The sequence below is a fragment of the Octopus bimaculoides genome, chromosome 17 (genome assembly GCF_001194135.2).
Source record: "Octopus bimaculoides isolate UCB-OBI-ISO-001 chromosome 17, ASM119413v2, whole genome shotgun sequence".
NCBI classification, from domain to species: domain Eukaryota; kingdom Metazoa; phylum Mollusca; class Cephalopoda; order Octopoda; family Octopodidae; genus Octopus; species Octopus bimaculoides.
The window spans coordinates 19334452-19354507 of record NC_068997.1 but is presented as its reverse complement, the minus strand read 5'-3'; the positions used below and the strand labels follow the sequence as shown (position 1 = coordinate 19354507).

At 36.3% G+C, this 20056-nt stretch overlaps 2 protein-coding genes across 10 annotated transcripts in view; one reads left to right on the top strand and one right to left on the bottom strand.

Annotated features, from left to right (window-relative positions):
- The window catches only part of LOC106877885 (uncharacterized), a 22313-nt gene extending 11784 nt beyond the window's left edge, over nucleotides 1-10529 (top strand). For 2 of the 8 annotated variants that reach the window (XM_052974074.1, XM_052974073.1), the window contains exons 2-7: nucleotides 3128-3353; nucleotides 4810-4914; nucleotides 6164-6212; nucleotides 7565-7644; nucleotides 8903-9093; nucleotides 10202-10529. In XM_052974074.1, the coding sequence (XP_052830034.1) occupies nucleotides 3137-3353; nucleotides 4810-4914; nucleotides 6164-6212; nucleotides 7565-7644; nucleotides 8903-9093 (642 nt within the window). In that variant the 5' untranslated portion in view covers nucleotides 3128-3136 and the 3' untranslated portion in view covers nucleotides 10202-10529. Of the gene's footprint in view, nucleotides 1-320; nucleotides 716-1867; nucleotides 1934-2191; nucleotides 2213-3127; nucleotides 3354-4809; nucleotides 4915-6163; nucleotides 6213-7564; nucleotides 7645-8902; nucleotides 9094-10201 lie in introns of those variants that run through there. The other 6 variants (XM_014926929.2, XM_014926928.2, XM_052974071.1 and 3 more) reach the window with 6 other exon arrangements.
- A 2898-nt stretch (nucleotides 10530-13427) lies between these two features.
- LOC106877889 (carnosine synthase 1) overlaps nucleotides 13428-20056 on the bottom strand; it is a 19688-nt gene continuing 13059 nt past the window's right edge. For both annotated transcript variants that reach the window (XM_014926933.2, XM_052974063.1), the window contains exons 7-9: nucleotides 19428-19659; nucleotides 17372-17634; nucleotides 13428-15586 (exon numbers count right to left, since the gene is read on the bottom strand). In XM_014926933.2, the coding sequence (XP_014782419.1) occupies nucleotides 14351-15586; nucleotides 17372-17634; nucleotides 19428-19659 (1731 nt within the window). In that variant the 3' untranslated portion in view covers nucleotides 13428-14350. The remainder of the gene's footprint in view (nucleotides 15587-17371; nucleotides 17635-19427; nucleotides 19660-20056) is intronic.

The following is a 20056-nucleotide window of genomic DNA, read 5'->3' as shown; positions in this document are numbered from 1 at the left end:
AATAATCTTTTCTACTCTAGGCACAAGGCCCGAAATTTTTTTGGGGGGTGGGGTGGGGCGAGGGGACCTGTCGAGGATGAAAAGCAAAGTAGACCTCAGCGGAATTTGAACTCAGAACGTATTGTCAGACGAAGTACCGCTAAGCATGTCACCCGGCATGCTAACGTTTCTTATTTCTTTATTGCCCACAAGGGGCTAAACATAGAGGGGACAAACAAGGACAGACAAACGGACTATGTCGATTACATCGAATCTCAGTGCATAACTGGTACTTAATTTATCGACCCCGAAAGGATGAAAGGCAAAGCCGACCTCGGCGGAATTTGAACTCAGAACATAACAGCAGACGAAATACCACCAAGCATTTCGCCCGGCGTGCTACCGATTCTGCCGGTAAAATTGAAAGTGGGGAAGCCATCGCGTTGAGAGTTATCTTTGAAGATGATATTAATGTCGTTCTTTAACCCCAGGTCAGCCTTCATCAAGCAGGCCTATAATCAAAAGCACTGCAAACGTGACCACCCCCGTTCTTTCTCTCATATGTAGGTAACTCTGGAACATATTATCATCATATTATCCAACTGGTCCTTTTCTAAAACAGCAGGACGTGTTTTGAGAGGATTTGGCCGCTATTTCTAGAGGTTGAGTGACCACGTAGAGGCTATCTCTTTGGCACGTGCAAATGTTTTTGTATACAAACAAGGATTATTTCGTCGTAAGCAGCATTTTCTTTCTTGCTTTCGTTCTTCTTTTTGATATATTTTAAGATAATTTCTAAATATCTTTCTTGAAAATTCGTCTTTTAAGATATATATATGCTAAATAATGTCCGTTTATAGCTCTGAAAACTTATAATAAATATACATATTAACTGCCAGATGTTTCTTTCTAACTGCTTTTCAAGCATAAATTTTAAAAGTTCATTTATTACTGTTTAATTCAGTCTTGGAGCATAAACTCTTAAGTAATAGGAAACTGATAATGTTAAATTTTTACAAAATAACAGAGAAAATCGAAATAAAATAAGCAGTTTTATTATGAAAAGACGAGCGTTTTGCAAACTATGATTCGCCTTTTAAAGAAGCGAATTTTATGTAAATTTAAATCAAATAATAAACCTTCTATTTATCTATTTGTTAATTTTGCAAAGATATTTACGGTTCATCTATCTGTCTATTTATATATATGTCTGTCTGTCTATCGATCGATCTCCCAATCTATCTGCAAGCTGTCTGTCTATCGATCGATCGATCTGTCAGTCTGTCTGTTTGACTATCGCTCGCTCGCTCGATCTGTCTGTCGATCGATGGCTCTGTTTATCTGTCTATCTATTTATCGATCAGTCGATTGATTTGTCTGTCTGCCTGCCAAGTCTGTCCATCTGTCTGTCGCTGTCTGCCTGTATCTGTCTGTCTATCTGTCTCTGTCTCTCTCTCCCCCCTCTCTCTCTCTCTCTCTCTCTCAAAGAGTACCCGATACCACTGTAGAGATAAGTTATTTTTATTTATGTCCGAGTGAGTCTCTAACTACTCTGAGTTTCACCTGTAATAATCTGTCTGAAGACCTTGTGCACCGACAGGCCAACTGACTCGACCAAAATAAAATATAAATATTACGAATCTCTACTATAATATCAAGTACTTTTTTAACAACAGTCAACACTAAATGAGTATATGTATGTTTGTATGTATGTATGCATGTATGTATGTGTGTGTGTGTGTGCGCGCGTGCGTGTGTGCGTGCGCGCGTGCGTGTGTGTGTGCGCGCGTGCGTGTGTGTGTGTGAGAAAGAGAGAGAGAGAGAGAGAGTTCTGTATTAATTCACTATAAATGTTCTCCTTTATCTGGACTTTTGATTGAACATTCAGATCTACTGGGTAGCTGACCTCTGCAATAGTGCATGACTTTTGTTCCCTGACACTGAACAATATCAGGTTTGTTATGTTTGCACTGAATTGATGTTTTTTTTTGGGGGGGGGTTCCACTAGTATTCTTTGTTTTTGAAGGTGTGAATACCCGCTGGTTCTGACATGCCTTTGATGAATATGTTGGGGCAGTCTTTCCTGTGGATAGCATTGTAAATGTTCTTTGTAACTGTATTATTCCTCAGGGGTAGCTATATTTTATAAACATTTTGCGACAGCTGCTGATGATGTGACTGATATCTTCCACTTTGGTATAGCAGAGCCAACATTTTTTATCACAACATGGAGGTTTGGCAACATCTTTATCCCTCTTGTTTATCAGGTATTTAGTAACTATCTCCTGTTCCTGGCTAGCAAAGGTATATCCTTTGAGGTGAGATGTAATGTATCTGTTGCAGGTCCAGGAGAGGCTACTCTTCTTGTCAACACCGTTGTTGCCCTCTAGCTTACAGGATGTGTACCCATGCATTGCTTTTTGCTGGTGTGATGCCTACTTCTCTTCTAAGCTTCTGTTTAGGTAGGCCAGCTCAGTCTCCTTTGGGTTGCATGTATTCTCAGAGTACCTGCACAGTGGTTCTTCAACTCTGAAGATGGTTGCTGCTCTCACTTTTGAGCATGCCTGGAATGTACTCAATTCTTTCTCTACTGTTCAACAGGTGTTATCTGAGTGACACAATGCGGTGTTTAAAGGCTGTTTGGATAACCTTGTACCTCTACTGCCATCACTTTATCTCACATAAATCCTATTGGTGTCACTGTTAATGTGGAAGTTACCACGAGTGGGCAGTACTTCTCTGGTTTTGATGTCCAGGCTATGTATCTTATCTAGTGTCCAGTCTACTATCCCAAATGTTGGTAATTAGTACTGGTACTGCTAAGGCCTTGTTAAATGCAGACAGCTCTGAGTTTCATATTTTCCAGAGTCTACTTTTGTTATTCTGGCCTAGTCACAGCACTAATATATACAACATTCCCATCAATTTCGAGGTACTTGTAGTGGAGATAGGGGAGATAAACAAGCTGCTGATGTACATGTTCTCTGCATGGTCGACAGGCTTTCCTCAGTTGACTAGCATTTATCTAGCCCTAACTCCATTCTTATATCTTATGATTATGTCTGGCCACAGGGGAAATATTACCTTCTTTTGAAACAGGTGAGGACATTTGTTTTTGTTTTTTGTTTTTTTTCTTCTTTATTTGCAGACATTGGTTATGTTTCAGCGTGAAGACAGTTGCATTAACATGAAGAAAATACTATTTACCACAGTCTTTGCTGCTCTAGTTCTCATTCTGCCTACTACTGTGATATTCGCTGTTGGTTTTTCCTATAACTGTGACATTGAGGTCGAGTGTTCTGAGTGTCCTCCAGTGGGAAGCTGCTTAAGAACAATACAATGTGGTTGCTGTAAAATTTGTGTTCAACTTTTGAGTAAGTATTACTAATTAACCCATTATGATTCGGATTACTCTATTAAATGTAATGCTTATTTAGTCACATTGTTTGGAATTAATCATGAATTAATTTGTAGCATTGAGATTTTGATGATGTGATTGTTTATTTTTAGTATGACATTGTGGTATAGGTGTATGGGTTTAGATCTGAGCTGTTTGACTATAAAATAAGTAGATTATTTTGGCTGGATATGGCTAGTCTAAATACTACAGGGTTAAATTGCATCGTATATTGACTTTTACACTGGAATTTCTACATAAAGGGTAAAAACTGCCTTTGGTCATGAATGACCATTGGATTACACCTAGAAAGTTCCCCTCAAGTCCAGGCAAAGTTGTTGCCCATGCAACAACACACAGCCTGGTCTGGTAATCGAACTCACTACCTCATGATTGTGAGCCTGATGCTCTAACCACTGAGCTACGTGCCTTCACTTTGTACATATGCTCCAAGTAATTACTAGAGTTTGTACATGTATTTCAACAAACAGTGCAAAATAGGAATACAGGTATGGCTGTGTGGTAAGAAGCTTGCTTCCCAACCAAATGGTTCCAGGTTCAGTTTCACTGTGTGGCATCTTGGGAAAGCGTTTTCTACTATAGCTTCAGCTTTGTGACTGGATTTGCATGCGCATGTGTGTGTGTTTGTTCCCTTTACCACTGCTTGACAACTGGTGTTGGTGTGTTTACTTCCCAATAACTTAGTGTTTCAGCAAAAAGAGACTAATAGAATAAGTACTAGGCTTAATAATAATAATAATAATAAATAAATAAGTGTTGGGATCGATTTCTTCCACTCCAGCGTGGCTGCAGTCAAATGACTGAAGCAAACAAAATATAAAAGATATTTCTGTGAAACTTATAATACATGTACTCCAGATAACAATTGAGTTTATGGTTAGCTTCACTCTAGTCAAGTTTGGAGTTTACAGTCATACCTTAGATGGAACTTAAGTTGCTATGCTGATGATGGAAACGGAAGTCAGATTAAATAAGATGACTTGAAACATGAAATATGATGAGTGTCAATCTAAATGGTTATTTTGAAATAACCATTTACTCAATACTTGCTTAGTTTTGTAACCAGAATTTGGAAGAACCTTTGTTTCAAAAAAGTTATGTCCAAGTCGCAAAAGCAAAGATTGAAAGGTATACTGTCATTTCCTTTAATTTCTCGATAGAAGCAAATGGTAAATAACACTTACTGACCAAAGAAAATTTTGTTATACAGTGTAATTAAGTGCCCTCAGATACCCCTCAAATTAATATAAGATACACAGAACAAAAACAATGATAAAGATAGATTTCTCATATTTCTCTGTCAGTTATTTCTCTTCACAAAAAACCAAAAATTTTTTCCTTTTGGAACCTTGTAAGTAGATGAAATGGTTTAATTTCTTGTACTGATGTAAGTTTTGATATATTCATTCCAGAGAAAAATGCTGTTTGTAGCTCTTCATTCAACATGGTTTTGCAATCACCCGCAGAATGTGCTCCAGGACTTGTGTGTAATCCATATAGCAAAACATGTACAAGTGGTATGTTTTGGAGACTTGACTCTCTTCATAGTTGGTTTCAATCATTGGACTGCGACCGTGTGGGAGAATTTCCTTGATTAGATCAACCCCTGTAATTATTTCATCAACATCTACTTATTCTATTAATTTCAGAAGGATGTATGGTAATGTGCACGTGAGTAGTACTTGAATTCAAAATGTAAAGGAATGTAACCACTAGACAACACTGAGTTTTGCCTAGTGCTCTGCCAGTTCTGCCATCCGTTTGATATTGTATAATTTACTTCAATTCCTTGGTCACCATTTTGAAATTACAAGATATATATATTGAAATTGTAGCTTGCAAGAGTTTAGAAATTCAAAACGAGAACATAGACAAATGTGAAAGCAAATTTGAATAGGAAAAATTAGATAACTTAGCAGTTCAACATAAGAGAATGATAGATTTAGTACAGGGATTGATTCATACAACAAAACCCTTCAAGACAGTGCCCCAGAAAGGCTGCAGTACAATGACTGAAACAAGTAAAAGATAAAAGATATATAGATACACAGATAGATTGTCTATGTATCAGTGTCCACAAATTTGGTTTAAGCATGTAGTTGACCAATGAGTACACATTATTGACAAAGCATAGTGAGGCAGAAATTCATCTAGTGTTCTTGCTTGTTGCTGTGGGCGAGATTTTTGATTGCCTCTGATATATATATATATATAAACTCAGCACATCCATAAGAGATTTTATTTCCAGATGAATACTGCAGTAAATTTACCTTTCACAATATATTTACATTGCATTTCATACATAGATGGATGAGTGTATGTGTGTGTGTGTATTTACACACACACACTCACACACATTATCATCATCATTTAATATCCATTTTTTCCATAATGACATGAGTTGGATGGTTTGATAGGGGCTGGCAAGCCAGAGGACTATGCCAGGCTCCAATGCCTGCTTTTGTATGGTTTCTATGGCTTGGTGCCCTTCCTAATGCCAGCCACTTCACAGAGTGTGCTGGGTGCTTTTTACATGGCACCAGCACTGTATATATATCATCAACATCACCATCATAAATATACCACACATGACAAACAATGCAATATACTCAGGTGCTAGGTAGATCGCAAGTGTTGGGTCCATGAATTGCCCCTAATATTTCAACCAACTCCATGCATGTCTACTCTGTTAAGGGTAACCTGTTTTACTATTATTTTACCACCTTTTGACTATTTTATTATTAATTTATTCATTTTTATTTTCAGATCACTCTTACCTCAAGCAGTTAAAAAACATTGCATGCCAAGGCCGTGTGTAAGTAACATTAAATAAACACATGTATCTTTTACTTGTTTCAGTTCGTTGAACTCGACTGCAGCCATGTTGTTGCACTGACATGAAGGCTTTAATGTTTTTTTTTAACAAGTTGACCCCAGTATTTGTCTTTTTAATAAGTCTGGCACTTATATCGATCTTTTTTACCGAGCTGCTAAGTTACGAGGGAATAGTCAAACCAACACAGCCAATCAAGTGATGGTGGGAACAAACACAAAGACATGTACAAATCTACACATGCATGCATACATACATACATGTGTGGTGTGTCCCCTCTCTGTCTTTTCCATCACTACTACTACTTTCTCGGTTTTCCTCCACTTATTTCTTCTTCTGTTATCTATGTTTTTGTCTATGCTACCCCCAGGCAGTGTTGTCTTAAGGCATTAGTACATCGGGCAGTGTACATATCTAGAGGCCAAGCTGTACTCTATGTCTGCTGTGGCTTACTATCAAAAATATAAGTACTATAGGGCTCAGTACAATGATTTTATCCAGGGGTGGAGTTGTGGGGCTATAATGCTGCTAAGGTGGCCCTGCTCCCTGGCTCCTTACTAACCACAACATTCAGACTGTCTTCATTAGAATATTAAACCCTCTGAAATTCCGTCCCTGTTCAGGTCTTTCCCTATATCATTGACTTGAACATAAACAGTATCAATCAGTCTGTTCTCATAAAGTCTGTGAAGGTTATGATATTTGTTCTTACCTCCAGACCTAGCAACACAATCTATTGTTTCAAATTTTGGTTCCTGGCCCCAGCAATTTCAAAGGATGGGCAAGTTGATTACATTGCGCCCCCCCCCCCCATTCTCATCTAGTAATTATTTTATCAATCTCAAAAGGATTGTCCTCAACAGAATTTGCACTCAGAACATGGAGAGCTGGAAGAAATGTCACAAAGCATTTTGTCTGAAGTGCTAATAATGATAATAATAATAATAATAATAATAATAGAATAAGTACTAGGCTTACAAAGAATAAGTCCTGAGAGTGATTTCTTTGACTAAAAAGGCAGTGCTCCAGCATGGCCACAATTAAATGACTGAAACATGTAAAAGAATAAAAAAAGAATACATACACACGCACAGAGTTTTTTTCAGTTTCTATCTACCAAATCTACTCAAAAGGCTTTGGTTAACCTGAGCTACAGTGGACGACATCTGTCCAAGGTGCTACACAGGGGGACTGAACTCAGAACCATTTGGCTGAGAAGCAAACTTTTTACCACACAGTCATGCTTGCACCTATAAAAAAATTTTGAGGCAAATATTTCATCTAATTATCCAAAGGAGGAGGTGCTCATCACTTCTTTCTTTCTTTCTTTCTAGATGCCAATGCAGCTTCAATGGAAAAATACTTAAAGAGTATGAATATCTACGTTCGTCTCAAGTTACTCCCAATTCTTGCAGTAAGTAATCTTGTTTTTCTTCTTCTTCTTGTTCTTCCTTCCACCACCTGCTCCATCCCAGTTTTCTCTTAAGCTGAAATTGTTTATAAGGTCAGTCTTGCTTTACCCACTGTTCCTATGAAGCACAACTGATGGACTTAGATAAGAATCAAAACTTCAAAGTGGTGGTTCTCAACCTGGGTCCATATGAGATTTTGGGGGGTCCACGCAGCAAAATAATAAATTGAAGATCAACTAAAGTATTTTAAAGGTCCCTGAAAAAAATTTGCTTTAGGTGTATGTATTGCAAGAAAGGGCTAGGTTTCTTCCTCTAACATTTTGCATAGTTCAACCTACACAAGTTAATATGTGAAAAACAAAATCGGAATTATGAAAGGAGTTTCTATAAAACTAGATTTTAAGCATTGAATGGCTATTGGGGTCCACCAGAATAAAATTGTAATCAAAGGGGTCCATAGATAAAAAAATGGGTGAAAACCTTTGCTTTAAAGGGTTAAAGTAGAAATGTTGTCTGCTTAAAGTTCACTGCAAAATTTATCTGGAAATATGCCTGTATATGTCTATTTAGATATTTTGAAGATCTTCAGTTTTTGTATGTTGTAAAGTTAAAATGAGGTTGTTAGATATTGAGCAGGACCTGCTGGAAGTCTTAACTAAAGTAAGATCTTCTGAACATGTTAGGTACAATGGTTGGGGGTCTATAAAGATATTTGTTGTTGCTGTTTAGCAGTTCAGAGAGTTGTTGGTCTATATCTCTTTATAGCAATGGTTGACTGTATAAATAAGCATTACATTCAATAAAACAATCCGAATGCCAAAGGGTTAAAGCAAAAAACATGTAACTCTGTTTATGAACTATTTCCTTCAATAAATACTAATTGCTTGATGAGTTAACTGTTTCAAATGCATTGAAGAGACAATGGTTTCCTATTTAGACACAAGGCCAGCAATCTTGAGGAAAGAATTAGTTAATAACATTTACCCCTGGTACTTTGTTTTATGGAGCCGGAAAGGATGAAAGGCAAAGGTGACCAGGATAGGATTTGAACTTAAAATATAAACAGTTGGAAGAAATACTGCAAAGTATTTTCTCAGACATTTTAAATAGATTTGGTAAAATGTAGGGTCTCTGCTGAAAAGGGAGCAGTTCTGTTTTTGAAAGCTTTAACATGTCTGTGTAAGAGAAACAGATTGTATTTTAGATTTTAAATTTGTACATTTATACTACTTAACAATATTCTGTTTCTCCACTTTACAGAGTGTGCTGCAAAAAAGGCTAAATATCGTGTATTAAAATTAAATGACAAAACGTTCAATTGCACCAGAAATGGCAGCTTTGAGAAGGTTCAATGTGTTGGTTCAATTTGTTTTTGTGTTAATGAAGACGGGAAAAAACTAAAAGAACAGGGTACATTTAAAATGAGTAACTTCAAAAAAAGCCCCTGTTAGGTTTGTATTTTCATCAACTGTACCTTTCATTTGCTTCATTATTGTACAGTATATATTTTACATGTGGAGGTGCATGGCTTAGTGGTTAGGGTGTCAGCATCATGATCGTAAGATTGTGGTTTCGATTCCTAGACCGGGCGTCGCGTTGTGTTCTTTAGCAAAACACTTCATTTCACATTGCTCCAGTCCACTCAGCTGGAAAAAATGAGTAACGCTACGATGGACTGGCATCCCGTCCAGCTGGGGAACACATACGCCACAGAAACCGGGACACCGGGCCCATGAGCCTGGCTAGGCTTTAAAAAAGGGCGCATTTATTTATTATTTTATATATTTTACATAGAGGACAGTACACTAAATTTCCACTAGTTTGGGATAAATTTGATGTCTCCCTTTTTTTATGTCTCCTTTTTTCAGAAACAGCTTGGCTTGATGCATTAGTGAACAATCAATGGCATTGAAGCACATAAAGTTGTAATTGAAAAAAGAGTTAACTGACATGAAAGATTGGAAGTCATCTGAATGTTGGAAAAAAGTTACCTTCATCCTGATGCTTTGTGCTGCGTATTAAAATGCCAACATCATGGCTGCTACTCGTTGCTCTGTGAACACTGTAAAAGCTGAAAGACATGACATGGACAGCTGCAATGGAGACTAGGAAAGCTGTGGCCAGCAGGAAGGGACACAGCAGGCATGTGTCTCCAGTGAGGGTGATGTCATGCCACCCTGCATCTTTGAACAAAGCAATAGGCTCTATTCAGATGGTTATGTGAAGCTGCTGGACATTGTAGTCAATCCCTGGTTGGAAAGGATTACTGCTGAGAGACCATATAAGTGGCAGCAGGATTCAGCTCCTTGCTATACATCCTGAAAGAGTCAGAAGTTGTTGTTGGAGAATTTCTATAGCTTCACCAACCCCAATTTCTGGCCTTCTAATCCCTGCTTATTGTAATCCCATGGATTACTGTGTAGAGTGCAGTTGAAAAATCGATAATCGATGAGCATGACAAAGATGATGATGCTAATGATGATGATGACAATGATGTTGATTTTTTAATTTTGTTTATCTCCAAAACTGTTTATATGATTTTTTTTTTGTTTATTTCAGGTTGTATTTCTCAACATAATTTCGATGTTTCCAACTTCATGTGTTTAATACACTCAATACAATGACTTCTAGTTATTGTATAAAAAATTATATCAAATGTTGGTGTGATGAGGTTGATGATAGTGAAGCTCTACCAGTAAAAGACCAAATATCAGTTGAAAATGGCCGTTTTCCTACTCATGTTATTTCAACATAGTTGAAAATATTTTCTTTATTAATGAAGACAGTCAACATTCATTACATAGCTGTTACACATTTAAATTATTAGCACCCGATTTCTTAACGCATTAACCAAATTTATTTGATAATAAACCATTTCAAAATGTAAGAGCAATCTTTATCTAAAGCCTTATTTTAATATTGGTTTCAAATTTTGGCACAAGGCTAGCAGATTTGGGGAAGAAGGTAAGTGAATTAAAATTACTGACTTTGTACCAAAATTTGAAACTAATATCAAAATAAGGTAAGGTGGCAAGGTAGCAGAATCATTAGCAGTATAGGCATGGCTGTATCATTCATTTTGCTTCCCGATCAAATAGTTTCAGGTTCAATTCCAATTGCATGGTATTTGGGCAAGTGTTTTCTACTATAGCCTCAAACTGACCCAAGCCTTGTAAGTAGATTTGATAGGTGGAAACTAAAAGAAGCTCATCGTGTGAGTGTATTTATTTATTTATGTATGTATGTATGTGTATATGTATGTATGTCCTTCTTGCAGTTGTTGATCTGCAACAGTTGAAACAAAACAATAGCATGAATCCCTCCAATGCCACTGTGAGTGCTATATCATTTGCTTGATGTGGAAAATCTTCCACCAGCATTGCTCAAATGACGTTGGCATCAACTTTAAAATTCCCCCCAAGGCTTGGTACCCTTACCATCTGTCTTCTACAAAAGTTGTGTGAGTGTCACATCTCAACGCTAAAAACTATTTCAATTCAACTAGCCCTACTCTCTTTAAAATTATGCTAAGACACATAAAAGAAGAAAATGCTTTCATAATATTCATACAGCTTTTAGCTGAATTTCTCCATCAAATTCCAAATAAACCACCTACACCTGGATATATTTCTGTAAAACACATAATTCGAATGGGCTATGACGACCAAAATATAGCTGTAACATGAAACATGATTAAACGTTTTCTTCAGGTGATGTATTAAGTTAGTCATTGCCTGGGCCAATTTTGATCAAATCCTACCTAAGTATCTAAATATCAGAGAACTTGTTAAAGTCATGTACAGTGCTCCTGCCTTCAGAATCAGCAAGTTAAAAGAAAAAAAGAAAAGTAAATTTTTATTTCAAATTAAGTAATTCCTTCCATCCAGATCATCAATATTATGTTCTTTTTTATTCTAATTGGGCCTGAATGGTTACTGTCAAAAGAGTCAGTTGTTTCCTCAATCTTTTTTTTTTCTTTTACTTGTTTCATTCATTAGACTGTGGCCATCCTGGGGCACCACATTGAAAGGTTTAGTTGAAGAAATTGACTCCAATGCTTATTCTTTAAAGCCTCGTTTAAACTCATTCTATTTGGTTTATGGATGTTAACAAAACACTTTTGATTATAGGTTTGTTTGATCTAGGTTGATCTGGTGTTGAACAATAACAAACTAGGAAAATTCTTGAATGAAGAAGAAGAAAAATTCTTCAAACATTTAAAAACTAGTTATTGTTGATTAATCACCCCAAAGATGGCTCTAATCTAGCAGATTTATGATGAAAGGCAATCTAACCATGGCCATTTCACCATTATAAGAAAGTGCATCTTTGGCTACACTGTTTAGTGATAGTAAGATATGAAGATTTGGCTGCTATTTCTAGCAGGTTAATCCACTACAGATATGCTTTCTTGTTACTTCTAGTTTGTTTTTTTATCTTTACATCCAGGTCAGTCTTGAATGAGCAGACTAATGATCAAAAGTACACCAGCCTCGACCATCTCATCTTTTTCAGATACTGGATTAGCTTATCCAATGTGTCCATTGGTTTTCAGAACAGTAGGATACAATTTAAAGGAGATTTAGCTGTTATTTCTTGGTACACATGCTCTATATCTGAAAGAAAAGAAATAAGATGTGACATATGGTTCCCAAAAGAACTGGTGACATAAATAATGTCAGACATCAAAGCTACAGGTTGTAGGTTCACTTTTCCAGTATGCTCATTCATAATAAAAATCATATTAGGAGCGGGCAGGGGAAGCAAGATTGTGCGGTGTTCAAGCCTTTCTCAAAGGTACTTGTGATGTAATGATGGAATGTTTGCACTCGAGACAGTTTCCGGTTGATGACGCTCAGCTCAACCAAGACTTTAAATACCTAATTACTTGTAGTGCACTTGACATTTTCTGAATGAAAATAGTTTAGATTTTAAAGTACCATTAAAAATTTCATCTACTGGTGCGTGCGTATTCACATACCCACAGACACAGACAAAAGCAAAGCAAATAAATGTTGAAAGTAAGCTAAATGAAAATCAATAGATCCTTTGACTTACTCCTATCATTCCACATGTAGTACATACCACATGTACTATTAATGAATTTTCTTTCTGAATAAGAAAAACTTGTCATCCCAAATTTCAAAACATTTGCTGTTACCTCTTTATAACATAATATTCAGGAAACATAAAGCTTCCAGTGGGGAAACCTCCAAATCTGGAACATTCTCAAAGCCAGCAGTTGTTGTCTCTAAAAGGCTCCATATCATTAAACATTAGTGCATTTGAAACAGTCGTGACAGTATCAGATCAAATATCTCTTGGTATTTATCTATTTAATCTCTGTACATTCTGCATTCAAATCCTGATGGGATCGATTTTACATTTGACATTTCTGGGAAGCGATAAAATAAGTGCCAGTGATATACTAGGATAACTATACTCAACTAATCTTCTTAAGTAAAATGTGTGCCCGTAAGTATGGGTTGGTTTTGTTTATCTACATTCATTTGACTTTAAATATTGACTTTGTGCCCAATTGTCTATTAGCAGAAAGTGTCTATATGCAGATAATTTCTTGTCCTTTGTGTGAGCAACACAATTTCATTTCATTCTTAGAAGTACTTGACATTGTGTTAGATCTATGGTAATAGTTACATATATTTTTCAGGTGAGAGATGAAAATGGGAGAAGTGTTTGTAAAGAGTTTAGATCAATTATAACACAAAACAATGAGGAACAATTATTTAATTGACTTTTAATAAGATCATTTATTAAGGTTGATTATTATGTTGTTACAGTGTTGAAGATGATTATAATGCAAGTTGTTACAATCTATAAGAAATATACTTTTTCTCATTAATTACTCAGTGCAAGCAGGCTAAAACAATAGGCCGAGAACTTCTTTGTGAATGTGGGGAAATGTGGTTTCTGTTTTAAATCTTAGCTTAGGTATTCTATAGCTGTCCGATGTAAGTTTGATGTTTGTTAATGAAATCAGCTTATTGAGTAAATAGGCCCAGGGATTGTGGGAAAATTCATTGATGAAGAAGGGGTTCATTTATATGAAAAGGGATCTACTGCCCTACTCTCTCTCAGAAGATGTCACATTGAATAATGTAATCAGGAGTGTTCTGTTTCTCTTTTATTTTTATAAAGTCCTAAACAAGGTGGAAAGCCACTTAGTGTAAGGGACTACGAAGAAGTAATTAAGACACAAAGAATGAATTTATTTTAGACTTGAAAAAGTTCAGGTCACAAGAAGGGAGAAAACGAGATGGAAAAGAACTCCAAATTCTGGCAATTCAAGGGAAAAAGCTACAACTGTAGAAAGACTTCTTTATTTGTGGAAGCACGACAGCATTTGGATGGGGACACTGAGTTTATGAGTCAGGTGAGATGGCATAAAGTGATCTAGAACTAAGAAGGTTCATTTGAGCACTTACTGTGGTAGGAGAGATGGAAAAGATTAAGACATCATATCACTATGACAAGGGACCAATCAAATTACAGACTTGCCTCTGAATACATACGAGGATATTCAAGTGCCAAGATGGATATAGAAAAGATGAGATGGCTACGGCTTGAATCAAAGTTGACTTCGGGCTAAAAAACGATTACTCACTTTTGAAAAGAAATCAAAGATGTATCAAATTTCTGTATCCCCCCCCACACACACACACAAAATAATAACTCCCAGACTTCACTCTATTCTTGTGTCTCATTTGGAATGAATTTAAGGAATTGTTCAACATTGTACGAATTGGTTTTAATGCCAAATTCTTCTGAGAGTTTTATCAATGATATTTTAGCCGTTATTGGATCAGGTTCAATTACAGCTATATTTGAAAAAATTATCTCATCTAAATCTTGTACAAAAGGCTTTTCAAGAAATTGATTGTATCGTATTTGCTTGGATTCGTGTTTGGCTTGAATTAAATTCATTTTTTGCTCATCTTTGAAAATATGAGCATGCTCTGGAACCAAACAATTTATCCCTGCTATACTGGTTTGATTATATTTACATACTACATGTGGTTTAATGCCCAGAGATATTAATAAGGCACAAAACATAATATCAACGCCATAACAGAACTTGATCCAATCTCTGAGATAGCTGCCGCCCATTCGAGCATTAATCTCACAAAGTTTTGGTCCCGCCACTGTCATAATCATTTCCACGTTAAAAACACCGCTTTCTAAACCGATTTCAAGACAACATTGGTAAGCAGCAACAATTAGTCGGTTCTGCTCTTCATCTGAAAGAATCGAAGGTAAAAGAGCTGCCGTTTCTGTGAAATTTGGTAACCTGGTTGGACCGTTATCCGACACAAAAGCTGCAATCAATTTACGTTTATACATTATAAAATCAACATCATGTTCGGTGCCTTGTAAGTAATCCATCAGTAAAAAAGAACGACCTAAGGAGAAACCATAACCAGACATTTCTAAGCCCGATATCTTCTGATAATACTGTTGACACTCTTCTTCGTTTTGTACAAGTTTAACACCTAAGGCCCCTGAGCTATATTTCAATTTTAATACCGAAGGTAAGGAAGGCTTGTTGTTTTGGAAGATTTTGGAGATATCAGACTGTACATTAATTTCATAAGCGTTTGAAGAATACAAAAACGTACGCGGCCAATGAGGAATATCTCCCTTTCGCTTCTGCAACCACTTTAAAGTAAGGTATTTGTTTTTTGCAATGGTGCATGCTTTATAATTTGGTCCTGTTAGGTCCATAAGTTCGCATATTGCTGCCGCAAGACGAACTTTTTCTTCCCAGAAAGTAATACAGCCATCAAATGTTATACCTCTAGCTTGAAGCTTGGCAATAATTTCGGTGGCATTTTTATATGCCTGCTTCAAGTCAGTCAGATCATGTAGTATGAAAGTAATATCTGGGCTCAAGTTTTTAGGTTTTTCTGCATTTACCAATACAATCTGTGGAATAAATTAACAAAAATTAAAGATATTTTGCGAAAGTAGAAATATAGAACTGTAAATATACAATTATTACTGCTGTTATAAATCTTGTAGTTCTATGATCAACCAAGTTCATAATCTTAAGGGCGTGTGGAATCTATATTATCTAACGTCTTCGCTTGTTGTTGTTGTAATCTTTGTTGCTGATGTTGTTTAGACCGTAGGTAATGATTTTTGAGATCTATTTGGCTGTAATTTCAAACAAGCCTATCGACAAATTTTCTTCACATACCTTAAGAATAGTGCAAAGGGACATGGAAAAAAAGTTCCCCTTACTTATACTGACTATAATGTCATTAAGAACAGCATGAACATCAAACAGTCACTTTTTCATTCGGTCAACATGCAGTATATTGTCATGAAATGTCCTTAAAGGATGAAAGTAAATTAAGATAGAAACTGGAAATTGACAACAGTGACATCCCATAATTTTATATAAACAGTGTATGCGACATAACCAAAGTATCCAGTAAATAATCATACATATATTTAATATAAAATGTAAGCCGTACATATATTTTATATAAGATAAAAACAATCCCGTTTGCAGTAAAACATAACAGTCGTTGGTGCATCAAATGAAATTTGTGAATTGTTTTTAAAGAACTCTAAATCTGGTTCGTCACACATACTAACGGAGATATGGGATCTTTTTTTAAAACGGGGGCCACATTTTTCATTAACGAAACACTTTGAAACTTGGAACACTGGTAGAATGTGTCATATAAAACATCTTTTTCTCTTTGTCTTCTTAAAAAAAAAGAAATCCCTAAGTTATTCCATGTTAAAGTTGTCGTATTTCTGTAATTTCAACCAATCACTGACGTCCATTCAGCCGATATACATTAAGTGCCGACTACATAAACAAACGATTCTGAAACAATTCTATCGGTGATAGGGTTAGGGTTAGGGTAAAACAGCAAATTTAAAAAGAAAAAAGCAAAACGAAGCTATGGAAATTAAATACGCTTTACACCGCTTAATCAGCCAAAGGAGTAAATATAAACAACTGAATACTTGTCAGTGATTGGTTGAAATTATCGAAATAAGACAATGTTTTACATGAAATAAATTCGAATACAAAAATATTTTTCTGATCTATAACACAAAATAGATAAGTATACGAAGTTTGAAAGTCTTTCGGTACCAAAAACACTACGTAAAACATTAATGAAAAATGTGGCCCCCGTTTTAAAAAAGATCCGAGATATGATGTAAATAAATCATATTGTCGCCTCAGTTATTTCCTTGACGAGCATTCATCATCCTTCTATCGTCTGTGAATGGATCGTTTGGATTGACGAAAGTGAGTCAGTCAATGGTTGATAACTTCATGAGTATAGAAGTTGCCGAGACCCCCATAAGAAGCTACCCCATCGATTATCAAACGTGTTTTATAAAAAAAAATTCATTTCCACTCTATTGAAATTTTTGTTTTCACTATTTTACAACAGTAAACTGCTTATTAACTTTTCATCCATTATAGATTCGGTTATTTTGTATACAAGTATTGTTCTATATATACAGAAAACCACAAAATTATGAGGTAAGATGGCTACATCAAGAGTGTATGACACAAGTAGCTGAAAGCTCGTCGATCGCCACTAGGCTTCACCCATTTCTGACAATCAAAAATCTGAATGGAATTGAAAATTGAAAGGACAGATTGATTGATAGATATGCAAAACCAACCATTATGAAGTAAAAATTGAGAATGTCAAGAAATATACTTCAAATGTTCACCTTGATTCCGTAGTCTCTGGTATCCTTCAAAGTAAACCGTTTTCCGTACAATCCATCACCGATGAAAAGCACAGTTTTACCTTTCACCAGAAAAAGTTCAGATCTTGAAATCATGGTATTCACCAGTTCGTTGGCAGCTTCTCCAAGTTTGCTTCTGTTAACGAATTCGTTAATTTGGCATTTTTTCAGGCAATCGCGTCCATTCACTTCAATTAACACAGGTTCGAATTCCAATTGATTTTTCCTCACTAAAAAGTCAAGTCCTGAAATTTTGAGCAAAAATAATAAATTAAGTGTTCAAATCATTACAGATATGTAACCGAATGGTGTGTGTGTGTGTGAATATATGTTTATAATACACATGCATATGCATTTATATACACACATACGTAAGTATGTGTGTGTGTGGTATGTATGTGTGTATGTATTTATGTGTATCACCATCATCGTTCAACGTTCGCCTTCCATGCTGGCCTGTTTGACAGGAACCGGCCAGGTAGAAGACTACAGCAGGCCATTGTGTCTATTTGGCATAGTTTTTACGGCAGGATGCTTTTCCTAACACCGACCAATCCACAAAGTGGACTAAGTGCTTTTTACGTGGTACCAGCACAGGCGAAGTCAGTTTTGGTATGGTTTTTACAGGTGGATGCCCTTGCAAAAATCGTATAGTAATATTCTACAATTTATAAGGTTATACGGGTAAAGAAAGCTTGCTCTTGAGATCAAATATTATCATGGTTACATCCATTCATCAACAGAAGATCATCATCAGAAAATCATCTTTGAAATATTGATGTATGGAAGACAATAATAAATATAACAATTTTCTATTGGAGGGAGGAGGGAGATTTAGTAAGATACTAGAAAGTAAGTAGTGGGTTGTGGCGATAGAAGAGATTATATAGCCGCTCCTTTATCTAGTTGTCACTGCGGAAACTGGGGATAGACAAGCGCTGTCAGTATGGTGGGGGTTGGCAACAAGTATAGGGATGAATTCAGGATACTATTAAGGGTTCACCAAGGATCAATCATCAGCCCCCTCTTGATCATCATAGTCCTCCAGGCAATAACAGAAATTTAAGTTGGATTGCCTCTGGGAGCTCCTCTATGCTAATGACCTTGTTATTATAACTGAATCACTTCCAGAACTAGAGAAGAAATTTAAGGTGTGGAAGCAAAGCATTAGAATTAGTTTGGCAAAAACTAAAGTCTAAGTAAGTAGGAAGGCTGTCAAATCACAATCCCCTTCAGGTAGATGGCCCTGCTAGATATGTAAATAAAGTGTATGTTGGACTGAAAAACTAATGTTTAATTTCATTCGTTCATTTAATTATTTACATACACCTTGATCATCATCTGATCTTGGCATGCTATACCTTTTTGGAAAGCTCTATGTCTAAGCTACAGCACGAAAATTTCAGCTCTGTAGGTCTGTTTTTAAGGGTTTTCGAGCCCCAAAACCAAACCGAAGTTAAATTCATATAAGATTTAGCTTCTGTTAATTTATTTTACCTGTTTAACGGTTTAGCATTTGCAAAGCTAACTTTTTTACTTAGCAGACAAGCGGTTAACGAAGTTAACTGTTTGGTTAGCTGTGCCCACCATATACACACACATATATATATCTACCTACTTATGCATGTACACACACACACATGCACACATGAATTTTACGTATAAGGACAATTACATCACTTGAACTATTACTCCTCGTAGGACAATTTCCCCCGACAACATCTACTCCCTAAGACAATTACCAGCCTTGGTTAATTATCCCCTCTCCAATATATTATGAAGTTTTAAATAATCATCTGTTTGTCCTCAGGAGTGATTGTCCTGGTGGAGGGTTTATTGTCCAGTGGGGTTGGTAAATGTCCTAGACTCGAATTTTATGTTGCCTTCAATATTACGATATAGTTCCAATGACAGAATACGAAACTATCAATCACTATCTAAGACTGCTGCATTTTCTGTTCAGTTTCAAATAGAAAAATCCTTGACAAAATGGAAATCCATAATAAGAGAAATCAATCTACGATGCTTCATACTTTACCAATTATATCTGTCTGAGCACCAATTCCACCGCGTTCGTCTTCGTTAAGTGTGTCTTCAAAGGACATGATGGCTTTCAGGGTCCGTTCAGACATGCTGATCAGCTTGCTCTTGATGTCTTTTATATTTTCTTCTGAGACATGCCAAGTTTTGAGAGATGTTTCCAATGACTGTGGGACAAAATAGTCTTGATTTATTGGTTTATTACACGACTTGATAATGCCACAGACAATCTGAAAACAACGAGAAGGTTTGTTTTACGAAGAAAAGGAAGAAGTGACAGTGGTGGTGGTGCTAGGGAGTTGTATCTTACCTTCTACCACCACTATTACAGGTTTGCCCGATCATATCGGGGGTAATCTGATCGTGCACTCCTATAGTTGGAGGTACTCCAGCCAGGACCAACCCCCGCGTAAACATATTTACAAGAACGCAGAATCACACATGCACACCACATACATCTTACTCGCACACACATAAATACACACACACACACACACACACACACAGATATATAAGTAGGTAGGTGTATATGTATACTTACCTACCTATCTACATGCACACGTACTTACATAAATACATATATACACACATGTACACAAATGTAGACATGCACAAACTAACACTTAC